Raw genomic sequence first — 17971 nt, 5'->3', positions numbered from 1 at the left:
TCATTGTGGCTAGGAGTCGCAGGATGATATTTCCCAAAGAGAAAATGGGATACCCCTAGCCCCTCTCCCCACAAGAGGCTGTCGCCCATCACTGAAACCCTGAGAAGAACCCCCTCAGGAGTCTGTCAGCTGTGGCTGGAACCTAGCAGAGGTCTCACTGTTTGTCTCTGGAAGTCATGGATTCTGTGACTTCCATGACATCCATGACATAAACATAGCCTTAGATATTGTGTATTGGCATAGTCAAAATATTTCTGCTCTAATTGGGAATAAGGTTTGGTTGGTTCTAGTCTAAGTCCTTGCACATTTGCTGCCTTGTGCCCTGGTTTGAGGTGTCCCATATCTTCTCAGTAGTACAACTATTTGGATGCTGTGTGTTAACCTGAGGGCAGCAGGATTAGTCTCTGAGAGAGACATGCTGCCAAACCCTTCTTCACAGAAAGTGGGGGGAGGGGAGGTAGGGCACCATGGGTTATACCCACACAAACCACACCAGGAGGGAGAGTGAGCAGGGCGCCGTACACGCTCTACAGCTGGCCTTGTATAGCCATCAGCTCCCTAGGCCGCAGCCTAGGGCACGGAGACTACAGCCCCCAGCACACAGTGCGGCGCGGAGAATGACTACAGTTCCCAGCATGCCATGCTCGACTCAGGCCAAGGTTGGGGGAGCTGAGGAACCTGGGACTGCATCTCCCATCATGCCCTACGCCAATGAACTGAAGCTATCGATCAGCACCTGGCGCATAGCACGGTGGGAGTTGTAGTCAGTCTGTGTTCGGAGGGTTTGTCCGGGTCAAGGGAGGGTGGTGGCGCTGCAGTGGGGATGTGGCGAGCGTGACGTGATTTTGTCCGCGTTGGAACTGGGGGCGGCCGTGGTGGCGAGCGTGACGTGGCAGAGAGCGAGCGAGGCTCCCCCGGACATAAGAGCAGCAGCAGTAGCCGCCGCCAGCAATTGCTGGGCCGGGACCCCGCGGAGGGATCTAAAAAGAGAGACCGGGGTTGGGATATAAACCGCTGCCGCACACACACACTCCCGCTCGCCGCCGCCCAGCCCGAGCCGCCATGGGCCTCACCATCTCCTCGCTCTTTTCACGTCTCTTCGGCAAGAAGCAGATGCGCATCCTCATGGGTAAGAGAGAGACCCCCAGACCCGCCCGGCCCGGCCTTCCGCCGCCTAAGGGATCCCGATCTCTCGGGCCGCGCTTGCCGCATCCGCAGCCCCCGGCTTGCCGTTACTCGGCCTCTCTCGGGTAGACGCGGCTGGGCCCCTGCGGGGGGAGGGGGATGTTCCGTGTGGCTGTTGGGGACGCTGTAGGAAGCGGCCGGGGGCTTGCGAGCCGGCTACACCGGTGTAGGACTACGGGGCGGGAGGAAGTGTCTGTCTGCGCCCTTCAGGCCCGGGTAAGCGCCTGCCGTGACCTGACCTCTTCCCCCGCTGTGGGTGCGTGTGTAGCTGTCCCCCCGGGCCTGCGCCGCCTCCCAACCAACTCCCCGCTCTTCCGCGTGGGTCTGGGGCTAGTGGAGAACTGAACGGCCTCAAGTGAATGAGCTTGGGTAGGGGGAGGGGCTGTGTTCTTTCCCCTTTATGTTCTTTACCTCCTCACCCCACAGTTCTGTTGGTGGGAGACTAGACTTTTAGGCTTTTTATTAGATAATGCCCTAAACCCCGAGGCTTGTAGCCAAACTGGGGATTATTTAGCACCATATATATATATATATACGCGTGCACACACTATAAAACAAGCACAGACTGTAAAAAGAATGTGAACTGTTACAGGTAAATGCCATACCCGGTCATTTGTGAAAGGATTTGATATTTGAAGAACATGATGTGACAGCACCAAGTGTGTTAATGTAGTCCTAAGGGCTCCAGAATTTGACTGCTAAACAGAAAGCATTAATTTAGCCATCTTTGCTCATTTTTTTCTGAGAAAGAATGTTGCCTTTAATCACAAATTCTGGTGTATCTCGCGTATATAATTATAAAAATACAACTTTTTTGTATCAAGCTAGTTTTGTTAGGCCACTGTCTGACCACAGTTACATTGTGGCTTTTCTGAAATGTAGTGTGTAACCAGTGGTGCTGGAACATTTTTTACAGTGGGGTTGCTAAAAGCCAGTGGTCCCCACCCCAAACTTTTTACCTCAGTACCCACTTACTCCTGTCTGTGCCCTCCCCACACTCCCAGAGTTGGGCCGGGGTGGGGGATGCGGCCAGGGGTAAGAGGACCAAGGCTGGGACCCCAAGAGTGAAGTGCTGGGCTGGCAGTCCTGGGACCCTGGGCGCAGGGTGGCTGATGGGACCCTGCACAAAAACAGCCCTCCTACTTCCTGTGCATAGGTGTGTAACAGTTCAAACCAGTCAATTCTTTACTCCTACTGTAATTCCCAGACTTGGGAGTTGAAAAGGTGATAATCACATGCTGCGTTCAATGTTTTCTTTCCTCCCATTCCCAACTTTATACACTCCTTTTCCTACAATTGTCCAGCTAGGTGAATGGGACTTTTTTCAGTGCCTATCAGTTGGTCCTTAATTAACAGGAGAATATAAAGAGAGCTTCTTTTACCATGGCTCAGTCCATTGCCTTTGTACCACATCTAACTTCTGTTGGCTAAAGAACTGAGAATGGAATCAGCTCCTATTTGTTGGCATATCCATTTGGGCCCTAAAAATGTTTGGATATGTATGAGAAACAAGAGGTAGTAATAACACATTAGGTGGTTATGTATAGCAGACCTAATGACATCAAGCATAAATACCCACCCCAACCCCCGAAAATGATTCTGTTTACAGCACATTGTACATAGGGTATGAAAGCTAGTATGCACCAGTTGAAATTTCACCAACACTTGTGTAGCAGGTGGTTGTGGGTTTTTTGTTTTGTTTTGCAGTGCTTAAATTTGTTGTGACATTTTAATTTCTTAAAATAAGAATTTAAACCTGAGATCAGTGTCCTTTAATGTAATTTTTGCCTCTCTATAAACAATAGCATAGTAAATATACAGTAAAAATCTTTTTCTAAGAGAACTACTAGTACGTCAAGCCGACTTTTCATATACAACTTTAAATGACTAGGTATGAAACTTTTTGGAAAAGATGGTTGTAAGATTAATATTGACACTGGTAGCACTATTGCTTTTACTCTTGCAGAATGATGAGAATACAAGAACAAACTGTGTTCTTGAGACCATAATAGTTCATAGTGCTTCAGACACTTTATCCATAGTGGCTAGTTCAGTTCTAACACTGATACAAACTAATCATAGAATATCAAGGTTAGAAGGGACCTCAGGAAGTCATCTAATACAACCCCCTCCTCAAAGCAGGACCAATCCCCAACTAAATCATCCCAGCCAGAGCTTTGTCAAGCCTGACCTTAAAAACTCCTAAGGAAGGAGATTCCACCACCTCCCAAGGTAACCCATGCCAGTGCTTCACCACCCTCCTAGTGAAATTTTTTTTCCTAATATCCAACCTAAACCTCCCCCACTGCAACTTGAGACCATTACTCCTTGTTCTGTCATCTGGGACCACTGAGAACAGTCTAGATCCATCCTCTTTGGAACCCCCTTTCTGGTAGTTGAAAGCAGCTATCAAATCCCCCCTCATTCTTCTCTTCTGCAGCCTAAACAATCCCAGTTCCCTCAGCCTCTCCTCATAAATCATGTGCTCCAGCCCCCTAATAACTTTTGTTGCCCTCCGCTGGACTCTTTCCAATTTTTCCACATCCTTCTTGTAGTGTGGGGCCCAAAACTGGACACAGTACTTCAGATGAGGCCTCATCAATGTGAAATAGAAGGGAATGATCACATCCCTCGATCTGCTGGCAATGCCCCTACTTGTGTCATTTTGGGCTGTATTCGCCTTCTTGGCAACAAGGGCACACTGTCGACTCCTATCCAGCTTCTCGTCCACTGTAACCCCTAGGTCCTTTTCTGCAGAACTGCTGCCTAGCCATTCAGTCTCTAGTCTGTAGCAGTGTATGGGATTCTTCCGTCCTAAGTGTAGGATTCTGCACTTGTCCTTGTTGAACCTCCATCAGACTTTTGGCCCAATCCTCTAATTTGTTTAGGTACCTCTGTATCCTATCTCTACCCTCCAGTGTATCTACCACTCCTCCCAGTTTAGTGTCATCTGAAAACTTGCTGAGGCTGCAGTCCACACAATCCTCTAGATCATTAATGAAGATATAGAACAAAACCAGCCCCAGGACTGACCCTTGGGGCACTCCGCTTGATACTGGCTGCCAACTAAACATCAAGCTGTTGATCACTGCCCTTTGAGCCCAACGATCTAGTTAGCTTTCTGTCCACCTTATAGTCCATTCATCCAGCCCATATCTCTTTAACTTGCCAACAAGAATCATGCCTTCCAGTAGCTGTTTGGACAACATCAAATGAGTTGTTGTTTTTCTTTCAGTCATGGTTTTTAAGGGTTTGACTACACTACAAATACAGGTGGATAAGGGGACATGTTTACTACATATTTTCATTATGCAGTATAGACAGAACCAGTTTAAGGCTTTAGCTTGGGGTACGTCTTCACTACCCGCCGATACGGCGGGTAGCAATCGATTTCTCGGGGATCAATATATCGCGTCTCATCTAGACGCGATATATCGATCCCCGAACGCGCTCATGTCGACTCTGTAACTCCACCAACGCGAATGGCGGTAGCGGAGTCGACATGGGGAGCCGCAGACGTCGATCCCACGCCGTGAGGACGGTAAGTAATTTGATATCAGATACTTCGACTTCAGCTATGTTATTCACGTAGCTGAAGTTGCGTATCTTATATCGATTTTCCCCCATAGTGTAGACCTGCCCTGAATTATGAAACCCAGTTAGACACTTCTACACTACAAATAATATTATGAGAAGCTCCTTTGAGAGAGTTGTATTTGCAGTATGGAAGGAAGGATATATCTGTAAGCAGGTGTCCACATCATAATTTGCACCCCTATTGGCATTTTCTCCTAATCTATTCAGTTTAGGTTTAAAAAGACTAAATTAGTTTCTGCCTCAAAAGTGATTTTGGTTCAGTTTTGGCCCATGAGCTGGACAGTGTGGTAGGAGGGTAGGATTTTTAATTACTGCCACTTGTGTTTATAGTGTGTTGTAGCTAGATATGATTTCTGTCTCCAGAGCTGTCAATCTATTTCCTTTACCTGAATGAAATTTAATTTTTCTAAAAATAGATTTGTTTATTATGTGGGTTAGAAAATAAATATTTGGTCAGTGTTTGTATGTAATTTACTTCAGACATCATAATGACAAGTATTTTAAGCAATTTTCTTTTACTCTAATACTTTTGCAAACATCTGTAAAACACTAACTTTTACAGAGTTAATTCAGAGTCATGGCACATACCTTGTGTTTCTGAGTGGATATGAGTTCTTTAATACTTTGCACTCCGTCACATATTTCACAAGCTTACTAATTTTATGGTGTAAGCAGAGAACACAATCTTCTAAAAAGTTTAGAGCTGTCAATCGCAGTTAACTCACATGATTAACTCAAAAAAAGAATTACGATTAAAACAATTAATCACTATTAATCGCACTGTTAGACAATAGAATACCAATTGAAATTTATTAAATATTTTTGGATGTTTTTGTACACTTTTCAAATATTTCAGTTGCATCACAGAATACGAAGTGTACAGTGCTCACTTTATCATTTTTACAGTGCAAATATTTGTAATAAAAATATAACCAAAATAGTATTTTTCAATTCACCTGATACAAGTCGTGTCATGCAGTCTCTTTATCAAGAAAGTACAACTTACAAATGTAGATTTTATGTTTTATTTTGGTAACATAACTGTACTCCAAAACAAAACAATGTAAAACTTTAGAGCCTACAAGTCCACTCAGTCCTACTTCTTGTTCAGCCAGTCGCTAAGACAAACAAGTTTGTTTACATTTACGGGAGGTAATGCTGCCCACTTCTTAGGCCTGGTCTACACTAGCAGGAGGTGTCGATGTTAGATGCGTAACTCTAGCTACGGGAATACTGTAGCTGAAGTCGACGTATCTTATTCCGACTTACCTCCCATCCTCACGGTGCGGGATCGATGGCCGCAGCTCCCCTGTCGACTCCGCTACTGCTGCTCGCTCTGGTGGAGTTTTGGAGTCGACGGGCAGCGCATTCGGGGATTGATATATCGCATCTCAATGAGACACGATATATCGATCCCCGATAAATCGATCACTACCCGCCGATACGGTGGGTAGTCTGGATGTACCCTTATTTACAGTGTCACCTGAAAGTGATAACAGGTGTTCACATGACACAGTTGTAGCTGGCGTTGCAAGATATTTACGTGGCAGATGCGCTAAAGATTCATATGCTTCTGCATGCTTCAGCCATTGTTCCAGAGGACATGCTTCCGTGCTGATGATCCTCATTTAAAAAAAAAAATGTATTAATTAAATTTGTGACTGAACTCCTTGGGGGAGAACTGTATGTCTCCTGCTTTGTTTTACCTGCATTCTGCCATATATTTATTTCCTGTTATAGCAGTCTCAGATGATGACCCAACACATGTTCATTTTAAGAACACTTTTTAACTGCAAATTTGACAAAACGCAAAGAAGATACCCATGTGAAGTTTCTAAAGATAGCTATAGCACTTGACCCAAGATTTAAAATCTGAAGTGCCTTCCAAAATCTGAGAAGGATGAGGTGTGGCGCATGCTTTCAGAAGTCTTAAAAAAGCAACAGTAGTCTGCGGAAACTACAGAACCCTAACCACCAAAAAAGAAATTAACCTTTTGCAGTTGGCATCTGATTCAGATTATGAAAATGAACATGCATCGGTCTGCACTGCTTTGGATTGTTTTTGAGCAGAACCTGTCATCAGCATGGATGCATGTCCTCTAGAATGGTGGTTGAAGCATCAAGGGACATAATCTGTAGTGCATCTGGCACATAAATATCTTGTGGAGTCAGCTACAACAGTGCCATGCAAACGCCTGTTCTCACTTTCAGGTAAACAAGAAGCAGGCAGCATTATCATCTGCAAATGTAAACAAACCTGTTTGTATGAGCAATTGGCTGAACAAGAAGTAAGACTGATTTGACTTGTAGGCTCTAAAGTTTGACATTGTAAAAAACACCAAAAAATATTTAAATAATGGTATTCTATTGTTTAACAGCGCGATTAATTGTGCAATTAATCGCACAATTGTCGTAAAAAGATGTAATCTCCTAATGGCTACCCCTAACTAAACTTATGATTAGGAAGTTAATAGTCAATAGTGCATTATGTCACAAGTGGATTCACAAAGCTTCTTAAAAATCATAATTGCCCCATAGATTCACATTAATACTTTGCATGTTTACATATCACTATATTTTAAAGGGCTGACAACCATTTATATTCTTGTGTGTGAGGAAGGGAAAGCACAATTCCAACTCCATTTTACAGATACAGATCGGGGAGAAAAGAGACAGCTGAGATATTGGGTTAAATAATTTAACATAGTTGAACTGGGCAGAACAGGGGTTAGAGTTCAGAAATTCCTTGGTCCCAGTGTTACGCTTAATCCACTAGTACATGGGTATATGTTGACATATTACTGAAGACCTTTGTTTTTCTTCATATTGCACCGTGCAGAATCATCATTATATCATGTCACTATATTCATCGCTTGTTAGTATGGCCATGCAGCTATCTATAATCTGAGACAATAAACTGCCAAAACATCCAACTTCCGAGAGGCTTATTAGCACTTCAAATATTAAGCTGCCAAATGATAGGGAACAGACTATTTCAAACAAAAGGACAATTCCTTTAGGGGATTTTGGGAATCCCACCTGTGTGGTTGAATAGTAACAAACCTGTAACTTAACAAAAAACACAACCTACAAACCTATAAATAGCTATATTAACAAACCTAGCCAAAAATCAAGGGCATGAATTGTTTGTAATAGCCCTTGTAAAATATAGTGAAGAAATTACAAGGTAGAACTTGCTTATATGAATGCTAAAATAAGTGATTTTGAAATTATTTTAATCTGAATATGAATCAAATTCAGAGATTTGAAATGTGTTTTCTGCTTCTTAATTTTGGGAAATCTGAGTCTGGCTGCCACAATGTGGTGTTCTTGAATATATTCCATTTAAAAATCAATCCTTAAATTTTTGTGGTTACTTGCGTAAAGCTGTGCTTTGGTCACATTTAGATTACAGGTATGCCATGTCTAGGTGGCTTAGGCTGGATTTAAAAAATGGAGAATTTACCCACAGGGCAAAACTACTATCTCTTAGGATATAGAGTAGTAGAATGATGTAAAATACAATGCAGTGACAAAATCTTTCTGGAGGGCACTTACCTTTAGGCAGTAGAATTTGGTTGGCTGAAAAGAACAGTTTGAGATTGTTTTAACAATGAGTCCATGTGAGTCTGTAGATGGAACTGAATGCAGATATATAGGCAGTCAGTTTAATGGCTCCAGAACAAGCACATTTCATAAGAAAGGGCCAAAAATGTCTTTGGAGAAACTCTTAAAGAAAGTAGAGGAAAATGTAGCATTCCAACCTGACAGTTGTAAGTAATTCGTGTAATTCTTTCAAACAGTTTAGAGAAGTTGCTTATCATGCATGCAACTATGAGAGCTGTAAGTAAGTATGGTGCTAGCACTTATGTAGGTGCCATGGTGATGTAAAGGTGACTAGCAGAGTGGAGTTCCTGGAAGAAGCACACTGCAAGCCTGGGACTTAAAGTGACTTGAAGAGACTATAAGTAAAGTGGAGCAGGGCTCTTGAAATGAGTAAAGTAGGCATTACAAAGATCAAATAGGTGCAAGGGCAAGGGTGTACTTGCCATGTGACCCTTAATTGCTATCTGAACGGCTGTGTCTCAGGACTTCATAAACAACTGTCAACACACTTGTACTGTGTTGAAATTTAAGCCTCAATGGGGAAAGAGCTAAAAGTTAATATTTCTGGAAAAGAATCTGAAAGAGGATTATTTTGCATCTTGGTTATTTGTTTCTGATTTATGACTTGGTGTTGGGAATGTCAGTTTTTTTTTTTTTCATATGGAAGAGTTGTTAATTGGAATTCTTAACTATCCCCTCTTGTGACCAAGACAGTTGACTTACCTATCATTTGATAGTCAGAAGACAAGTTTAAATCCAGTAAATCAAATGTGGTGGTAAATACATTTCAGTCTCTTAGGAGAATAAGAACAATTGCAAATGGTGGGACTGTATAATGTTTTGTTTTAGAAAGCTGAATTCTGAGTCACTCAAGAAATTGGCACATAGTAACATGTAAATTGCCATACATTTTTTTCTAAAAGAATAATGCTTATTAGCTGAAATATGTAGTAAATCATAACTGTTCAAATTATGTGACTTGATACTTTTAAAAGGTCTGAACATCTGTCTGCACTGCAGTTTAAAGACCTGTGTCTGGCCCAGGTCAGTTGGCTCAGGCTCATGGGGCTATAAAACTGAAGCTCACTGTCTGGGACCCTGTGAGGAGGTAGGGTCCCAGGCTCCAGCCTGAGGCCGGACATCTTCACTGCAGTTTTATAGCCCTACAGCCCAAGCCCCATGAGCCAAGTCAGCTGATTTGGGTGTGGGTGTTTAATTGCAATGTAGACATACTTTTAGAGGTCCATCTTGGACAGCGATACCTTTGGTTATTAGTCATTATTTCAGCATAGGAAGTACATTTGAAGAGTTGACAGTTGCTCCTTAGAGTCCCCCTTCTTTGAATGTTACCCAACACTTCACTGGTGTAGGAAAAATGCTGAAACCATATTAGCAATTTTAAACGTTGCAGGTTCATGGTGGCACTGAAATAGTTCTTACTTACTATTGTAGCTAATCATCTAGAGGAGTGGGTGGGGATGGAATATTGGAGTTCTGAAGGGCAAGCATTTAGAAATCATGAAAACACACTTAGAGAGCTCTTTAAAATGGAATTTTGAAAATTTTCTTGTACCTAAAGAAGTCTCTTTGACAGAAGTATAACACATGGCCTTTTGGCTCTACAGATTCCAATATCAATGAAAGCAGTTGATTGTCTTTAATGTATTTACAGTTTGTAAAGAAAATCTTTATTTGTATAACATTGATATATTCATAAATGTCTAAAATACTGTAGGACACTTTTTTTATATAGCGAGACTTTGCAAATAGAAAATAGAGGTTTTTAAGAAAAATAGAAATAAATTACAAATAATCACTAAAAAGGGAAACAAACAACCCCACATCAGTCTGCCTGGAAGGTCAACAAACTAGGGTTTTGTTGGAGCAGCAAGGAAGCAAATTCCAGAGCAGAGTACTCCCTCCTGCAGAGTTCAGAAGTGGGGACTGTTAACCAAAACAGCCCAGTAGACTGGATTAGGGTATGGAGACATGTATTATGGGTAGCCATGACACAAAACATGTAGGGCTTTTATATAAAAAACAGCTTGTATTGTTCCAGAAAGTAAATTGTTCAGTGTAGTCTGGAGCCACAGGTGTTATATGCTCTCCATATATCGAATGTCACTAAGGGATTCTCTACGCTACCGCTTGAGTCCACGTAACTTACATTGCCACCCCTTTGAGTGACATAAGTTACGTTGACTTTAAGTGGAGTCCATACTGTGCTATGTCAACAGCAGATGCTCTCCTACTGACATAGCTTCCGTCTCTCATTGAGGTGGAGTAATTTATGCTGATAAGAGCAGGGCTTTGGAGTGGAGCCCAGAGCTGGAGCGCAGAGCAGCTCCGGAGCAGTGGAGCTGTGGGTTTTTGCCTGGAGCGGAGCTGGGGCACAGTTCCAAAGCCCTGGATAAGAGAGCACTCTCCTGTCAGCATAGCACATCTTCACCAGATGCGCTACAATGGCACAGCTGCACCGATGTAGCGAGGTAGTGTAAATAGCCCTAAGTGAGCTGCTGCATTTAATGTTAGCTGAAACTTTGAAGTGATCAAGAGTAGTCTCAGGTGGGGCATGCTGCAGTAGCCAGATCTGAAGATAAATAAGGGATCAATAACAGACAAGATCTGCATTTGAGAAGAAAGAAAGTAGCTTCCAATCTGATGGGGAATAAGTGAAGGAGGAGAGAGAACTTCTGGCTGCTGCCTAGAAAATATTACAAGGTATGTCAAATACATGAAAACATGCTAGAGCAAAACCTTTACATGTGAACTGCAAAGTTTGTTTAAAAACTCCAATCAGTCATTTACATGATGCCTAAAGAAGAAAAAGTTACATAGCTTTCTGATGTAAATGGAGATTGGAACTCTGGTATTAAACTTGAATTCTTAGCTGTTTGGCTTCTGCCTCCAATGGTGGGTGGAGAAGGAAGGAGAGAAACATACTTAGTGAATAAAACTTTTTTTTTTTCTCCTGAGGCCATTTAGGAACTTACCCGTTGCTCACTTAAAAGTGAATCCCCACCCTGTTTTCAGTGGAATATTTGTAAAGAGCATGATTTAGTTAATACTGTGAAACTAAAATTAAACTTTATATATTTTTTTAGTTGGTTTGGATGCTGCTGGTAAGACAACTATTCTGTATAAACTGAAGCTAGGAGAAATTGTCACCACAATTCCCACTATTGGTAAGAAAATTAATGATTGCTTCTCATCTAATTAGTAATGTTAAATGTAATTAAACTACAGAATCATTCACTTTAAAATCCTCAATTCTCCTGAGGGAGAAAAGACTTCAATGTTATTCATTGTAGGACCTTTTGTTTCAAGAGCTGGTTGGTGGGGTAGTGGGAGATGCATATTCCCCAGAATAGAAGTTAGTAAAGAGTTGGACTCTTAGAGAAATTATAATTTTATGCATTTTGGTTCTATCATAACAAAAAAGTGTGTGTAAGTGAAACTTGAAGTCACTATTTTATTATAAATCTGTCAGCTGTCCTCTTAAACTTTTACATAGTCAATGTCAATATTTAACCACTCTTTTTTTTTCTTTTTTAGGTTTTAATGTGGAAACAGTAGAATATAAAAATATTTGTTTCACAGTTTGGGATGTTGGTGGTCAAGATAAAATTAGACCTCTTTGGAGGCATTACTTTCAAAACACACAGGTAGGAGTTCTTATGTTTTACAAGTAAAAAAGAATTGCACATACTGTACACAGTGGTCTTCATTTTAATATGAATGTAGCTCCAGAAAATGGTCTGCCTCCATTTCCATTTTCTCATAAGTTGGTCCCCACCATATTTGCTGAATTCTGAGGATCCTTGGCTTTTTTCCCCTTCCCATCTGGAAGGCTTCGTGTCTTATGCTGTGTCTACACTACAGACTTTTGCTATCGTAGCATCCAGTCAGTCAGGGATGTGAAGTGGGGTGATTTCCCCTGGTGTATATACAGTTATACCAGCAAAACTGTGCTTTTACCAAATACCTGGTTTTTTTTCTCTAAGGGACAGTGATGAAGGGGGAATAGTTGTTTTATTATGCTAGTGCAAGAGCAGTTTTGCTGGTATAATTGTATCCACACTAGGATATATCCATGTTAGGAGCACTTTACTGGTATTGGAATTCTGGTATACTGCACCAGCAAAGTACTCCTAGTGTAGACTTAGCTTATTATAGTTTGACTTGAATAGACAGGATTCCCATGAGGGACTTGCCAGTGTTACTCCTTAATGTGCCAGAGGGGTCACTAAGCTATGTGATGGACTTTCTAGCCTCATTAAATTTGATGCTTTGTCTGCTAACCTCCTGAAACTGAAGAGGGTCTTCAAGTAAAGAAGTAAGTTAATGCCTAGCTGCTCTTGTAGGTATTTCTTTTTCTTTCTTTTCTAACCAAACTGAAGACAGCCAAGATAGATTTTTACTTCGAGTTACATAAAAATAATATTCATATGCACATTATGGTTAAATACAAGTGATGCTTATTAGGCTCCCTTTGCTTATAAAGTATCTAAAAATGTTACTGAATACTGTTAATCAGGGTGGTATTGCTGGTTGTTTGATCCGCGCCATGTCAAGTTCACTTCTTCGCTGCTTCTGTCATTGCTGCAATATGCTTTTTTTGGGTAGTTAGTAGAAAGACAAGTAATTTATCACATTTCTATACACCTCAGCAGCAGAAGAGATTCATGCTTGTTGCTCTGCTTTGTGCAGGCTTGTTGCCAGGAAACTTCTCTCTGCAGTAGCACAGGCATGATTCTGGGGCATGTGCAAATAGGAGTATGTGGTGGAATGTGACTAGACAAAGGGACTGGCACAGTAGTCTGTTAACAGCATATCAGTGGAGGACCAAAAATGTTACCCGGCTGACATCTTCAGACCTATTATAGAAGCATCACCAGGGACCTTCAAAGGGGGAGAATCTGCTTCTTCAGAGGAGGTTAGGCTGAACTGTAAGACTTTAGGTGGGGATTTAAAGAGTGGAAGACAGTATGGAATAAGCTCTTTGATATTTCTCTTTTAATGTTAGAAATGGTGTTAGGAACATTTGGTAAAAACACACTTCTAAAACTTAAATTATACTTAAAAGGTTGAGAACCCTCAGCTTTATAGGGTGGAGGACATCTTAATAGCTAGAGATACATTATCTAGAAGCTATCTTTGATGCAATGGAACATCTGAAAATAAGGAAAACTATCACAATTTCGCCAGTTATCTTTCCCTGAAATTCTGATATGCAGACCACAGTCTGGGAATTGTAGCCTTGTTTAGAGTTTTTTGTTTTTTAAAACCTAACATAATTTTCACAGTGTATGTTCATATCATGTCTACTGATGACCTAGCTGACTGAAGAATGTCTACCTCATGTAGTCCATGATCTTTCTCTGTATACGTTAATTAAATGATTACTACTATTTCAAACTTGCATTTCTTAGAGGGGAAGCACCAGAACTGTACTCCGACCCAATAATTCATGTAATCTTTTTCTTAGAACACTGCTGTATGCTTAAGTTGTATGGCGACCTATCAAAGCTGCTTAACTTTTTTTTTTTTTTCCCAGGGTCTTATTTTTGTGGTAGATAGCAATGACAGAGAGAGAATTCAGGAAGCAGCAGAAGAACTGCAGAAAATGGTAAATATAAATATTTTTGGAACAGAGTTGCCATCTTCTGTATTTACTTTACCAAATCAACTTTTCTGCAAATGGTGAATATGCCAGTTTTGCTGAAATTTCAAAACCCATGCACCTTCAGAAAGTCTTAAAACATGTATTGTAGACCTCCCTTGTGGGTGTGTGGTGTTTTTTTTTTGTTTGTTTTTTAATTCATCACTACTTATCTAAAATTGTTTAGCACGTGAGTGGACTCTAGGTCGAGAACTACTGAAGACTTCACCCAAGTCCCTTTGGGATGTAAAACCCAAATGAAAAGTAATCTCTGACAGTGAGCTTTCTATATACAATTTAAATCCAAACTGCTGTTTGAAACAATGTTGCTTTACCTACACTAGTGGAATTTGTACCATGGGTACTTGATGATCTCAGTCAGAAGCTACTCACTGTGATTTGGGGAGTGAGAATGAAAAAGTTTACAGCACTTTTCCCTTTATTTCATAATTGCATCTCTTTAGCAGCTTGTTACAGTAATTGGAAAAATAACTAGCATGGTCTCTTGTTCTGTTAGCTTCAGGAAGATGAGTTGCGAGATGCAGTGCTACTGCTTTTTGCGAACAAACAAGACTTGCCGAACGCCATGGCAATCAGTGAAATGACAGATAAACTAGGTCTTCAGTCTCTGCGTAACAGAACTGTAAGTACTAAAGTTTTGGTCCAGTTTTTTGTAAGCAAATGTACTCTCCCTTTAAGTTTTAAGCTTTCATCTCTTTTATGTGGAAAAATGTAATGTGTATTTGACATGTACAAAGTGTTTCTACAAGAGTGACATAAAACACACACACTTGTGTAATAAAAATAGGTGATCAAGAGCAAATAAAATGCTTAGTTACTCCCTATTTTTTTTAATAAAAAAAAGATACAACCATTGCAGACTATTGACTATCTGGAGGGGGGGTTGCCGCCTTTACTCTTCTGTTTGTTATTTTAAAGAAAGACTGAGAATGGAATTGTCCAAGAGTTTTGATAAAACAATCTATGATTAAAAATGCCCGACAGGATAAGGGAGGCTTCAACTACACATTTTTTGTTGGGGACTTTAAATCCTTGTTATATAATTCCTCGTTGCATTTTTTTGCATCACCTTACCTCTTCATGTTGACAGTTGTGGCTTATGTCATTATGAGTTGGTTTTAAAAAGAGATGGGTTAAATCATGTAGTAAAAATTCCTTACCTATGAGCTCAATAGCACCTGATTAAAACAAATAATTTTAATTTACAACAGTTCTTTACACTCTACTTTATTTGTCTTCAATTTCACTTTGATTCTTGTGCACTAATATAATGTGTCAGTATTTGGGTGACAGACACAGCAGGAGAATCTTCAAAACCCAATTGCTAATTGAAATTTAACAGAAGATATTTTCAAGAAAAATTTTACTGTTAGGCTTTGTGGTGGTAGGAAATATGTTTTTTGAAAAACCTACTTATTGGGATCAAACTACATGAAATTGTACCATAAGAATTACACCCTGGTAGTATGTAGGAATTCAATATTTTAAAGTTCACATTTCATTTTATTTTATTATATTTTGTTCCTTAACAGTGGTATGTCCAAGCGACCTGCGCTACACAAGGAACTGGTCTGTATGAGGGACTTGACTGGCTGTCAAATGAGCTCTCAAAACGCTAACTCAAACTGGATGACTTTATCACCAGGGACATGTTTGATATAAGTGGTCTAGGCTTGTTACAACAAAATTAGTTTGCATCTTGGTTATTAAACAGTATCTGGAACGGGTTTGGGCAGGATATTACAGCTTTTCAACTTATTTTGTTGCCAATTATTGTTTACCAAGCTATATGTTGCAGAAGTAGCAATGTGCTTGGGTTTAAAAAAACAAACTCCTTAACTTGGAAAAAAAGTGTATCTTCTGATTTTTACTTCCCTTGTTATGTTAAATGCCTGAATATAGTTATTGTGACATCTTTAAAATCTGTTTTGAATACTTTTTGAGCCCCAATAAATTAAGTAATGTTTTTTAAAGATTTTCCCCCCTGCTACTTTAGTTTACTGATACCTTATTATTTCATTCCTCAGACAGTCTGCTGATTTAAAAGTGTAGCATTCCATTTATATTTATTTCTCTCCCTTGCCAAAAAAATGCGCTAAAACACTATTCAAATCTACTGCACTGAGGAACATTTTATTAACCTTGGGTTCCATCAGCCCAACTTGCCTTTGTGTGAATTGGATTTGATGGGTAGCATAGTTCTGTGCTGGTTGCAAAGAGCTCATGTTGAGGTGGTTTTTAATATTCAGCAGATTGTCTTCCTTTATATTGTATCTCTTTATGTTGCATGTTGCTTTTGGTATCAGCCTGAATGTTTTTGCCCAGTGTATAATAGTTCTGCTGAAGTTTTACTGTTTATTGGTGAACATATCTTCATAAAGAGAAATTTTGGAAAAATCATCAAACTCAATGGATTAGTTTCTTCATAACCCACTTGGAATTATTCCTAATAAAATGATAAAATGTATAGTTTTGTGTATGCTCTTATTGAATCTTAAGTTTGTGAAACTGATACGAACATTTGACAGACTTATTCTTTTTCCATAAATTGAGTTCTGTAGTTTGAACACAAATCTCAGATTTTCAATTTTTGAGGGAGGGTCCCTGAAGATGGGCAGGTAACTTGTATACAGTGCAGTAGGTAATCATCATCAAGGCTTAAATAATTCTGTAAAAGTGTCTTTTGAAGCTGTAAATCTAAAAATCCTTTAAAGATGTTCAGATATGAAAATACTAATCGTTAAAATTGTAATAAAACAAATACAAACTGCCCAAAAAGCATGCATGTCTGTTTCATAGTTATATGTACAATATGGGTTGCAGTAGCAAAGCAACAAATGAGTTCTGGTGGTGCCTGCATGAAAACTTGACCATCTATAGGGATTTATTCTGATGCTTTAGTAATGGTAGCAACAACGTGTTCTGGAAAACCCAAGCAAGTCCTTGTGAGCTTCACCAGGTCCTCTCTTGCTTCCTTTTTCTCTCTCTCCTCCACCCCAGAGACCTATCTGAACTTGCATCTCAAGCTGCTACTCTAAAACAAATGAATTCTTGCTTGACTCCATTGCTGTTAGTGCTCAGAGTGTTCTGGATATCCAACAGATGTCTTTCCCACTTCATTGAGGATTTTTGGCATTTGGGAGGCTAGTTCTGATTAACTTCTGGAAGTTAAAACATAAGTCTTCACTTTTTATTAGTGCAGCTGTTCTTCCACCGTATTCTTAAAATTCTCCAGATTTAGCTAGTCGTGTGGAGGTGGAATTTTTTGGAAATAGCAACATTGATTAAATGATGCAATCCTTGTACAAATTTATTGGTAAGTGTGAGGAACATGGGGAAAGCTGTATTTTTTTTTAATGAATATTGTATGTACCTCTGTTTAATTACGATCATGCTGTCTGCTGTTTGGTACAAAGTTAAATCAGTCCTGGGTGGGGGGTGTGTGTGTGTGTGTGGTGGGGGTTGTTTGTTTTCCCCACACATGCACACCTCTGTGGAAACCCAGCCAGTAGCTGTAGAGAGGTAAATCTCCAATACTTAAAAATACTGATTTCAGTTCCTTTGAAGGTTTATTACTACCATGCTCTGCTCAGCAGTCTGGCTAGTAACCCCAAATGGGAAGGTATCCAATGGAGGGGGGGGAAATGAAGAGCTTGGAAGGGATTAAAAGCCTCAGCCCTGAAGCTGACCAGGAGTCAGAAGAGGAGCCAGTGACTACTGGGGACACACTGATCCTCTTCTCCTAGAAGTTGGAGTATGAGGGATAATACTGGCCTACTGAAGTCTTGAGGGAAATGCAAGACTTAGGTAAGAAATTTGTGTAGGCCTTTGTCCCTAAGCTTTTTTTCCTCTCTGACTGCTATGTGTTTATGGATAATTAAATAATGCAATTTTTTTTTT

The 17971-nt window shown here is 40.3% G+C and overlaps 1 protein-coding gene across 1 annotated transcript; it reads left to right on the top strand.

The window, feature by feature from the left end:
* Positions 1 to 775: 775 nt before the first annotated feature.
* ARF4 (ADP ribosylation factor 4) lies at positions 776 to 16538 on the top strand. The gene is made up of 6 exons (XM_039546644.1): positions 776 to 1129; positions 11493 to 11573; positions 11944 to 12053; positions 13946 to 14017; positions 14568 to 14693; positions 15604 to 16538. The coding sequence occupies exons 1-6, from the start codon at positions 1063 to 1065 to the stop codon at positions 15688 to 15690; spliced, it is 543 nt and encodes a 180-aa protein (XP_039402578.1). The 5' UTR covers positions 776 to 1062; the 3' UTR covers positions 15691 to 16538.
* Positions 16539 to 17971: the final 1433 nt, after the last annotated feature.

This window comes from Mauremys reevesii, linkage group 7, assembly GCF_016161935.1.
Source record: "Mauremys reevesii isolate NIE-2019 linkage group 7, ASM1616193v1, whole genome shotgun sequence".
Taxonomy (NCBI): domain Eukaryota; kingdom Metazoa; phylum Chordata; order Testudines; family Geoemydidae; genus Mauremys; species Mauremys reevesii.
This window is presented reverse-complemented; position numbering and strand designations above follow the sequence as displayed.

What these genes read in the sequence shown, in the direction of transcription:
- ARF4 (XM_039546644.1), top strand. Translation starts at nt 1,063, where the DNA reads ATGGGCCTCACCATCTCCTCGCTCTTTTCACGTCTCTTCGGCAAGAAG. An exon ending in GCAGATGCGCATCCTCATGG is followed by an intron (nt 1,130 to 11,492) that starts GTAAGAGAGAGA and finishes ATATTTTTTTAG; the next exon opens with TTGGTTTGGATGCTGCTGGT. An exon ending in ATTACTTTCAAAACACACAG is followed by an intron (nt 12,054 to 13,945) that starts GTAGGAGTTCTT and finishes TTTTTTTCCCAG; the next exon opens with GGTCTTATTTTTGTGGTAGA.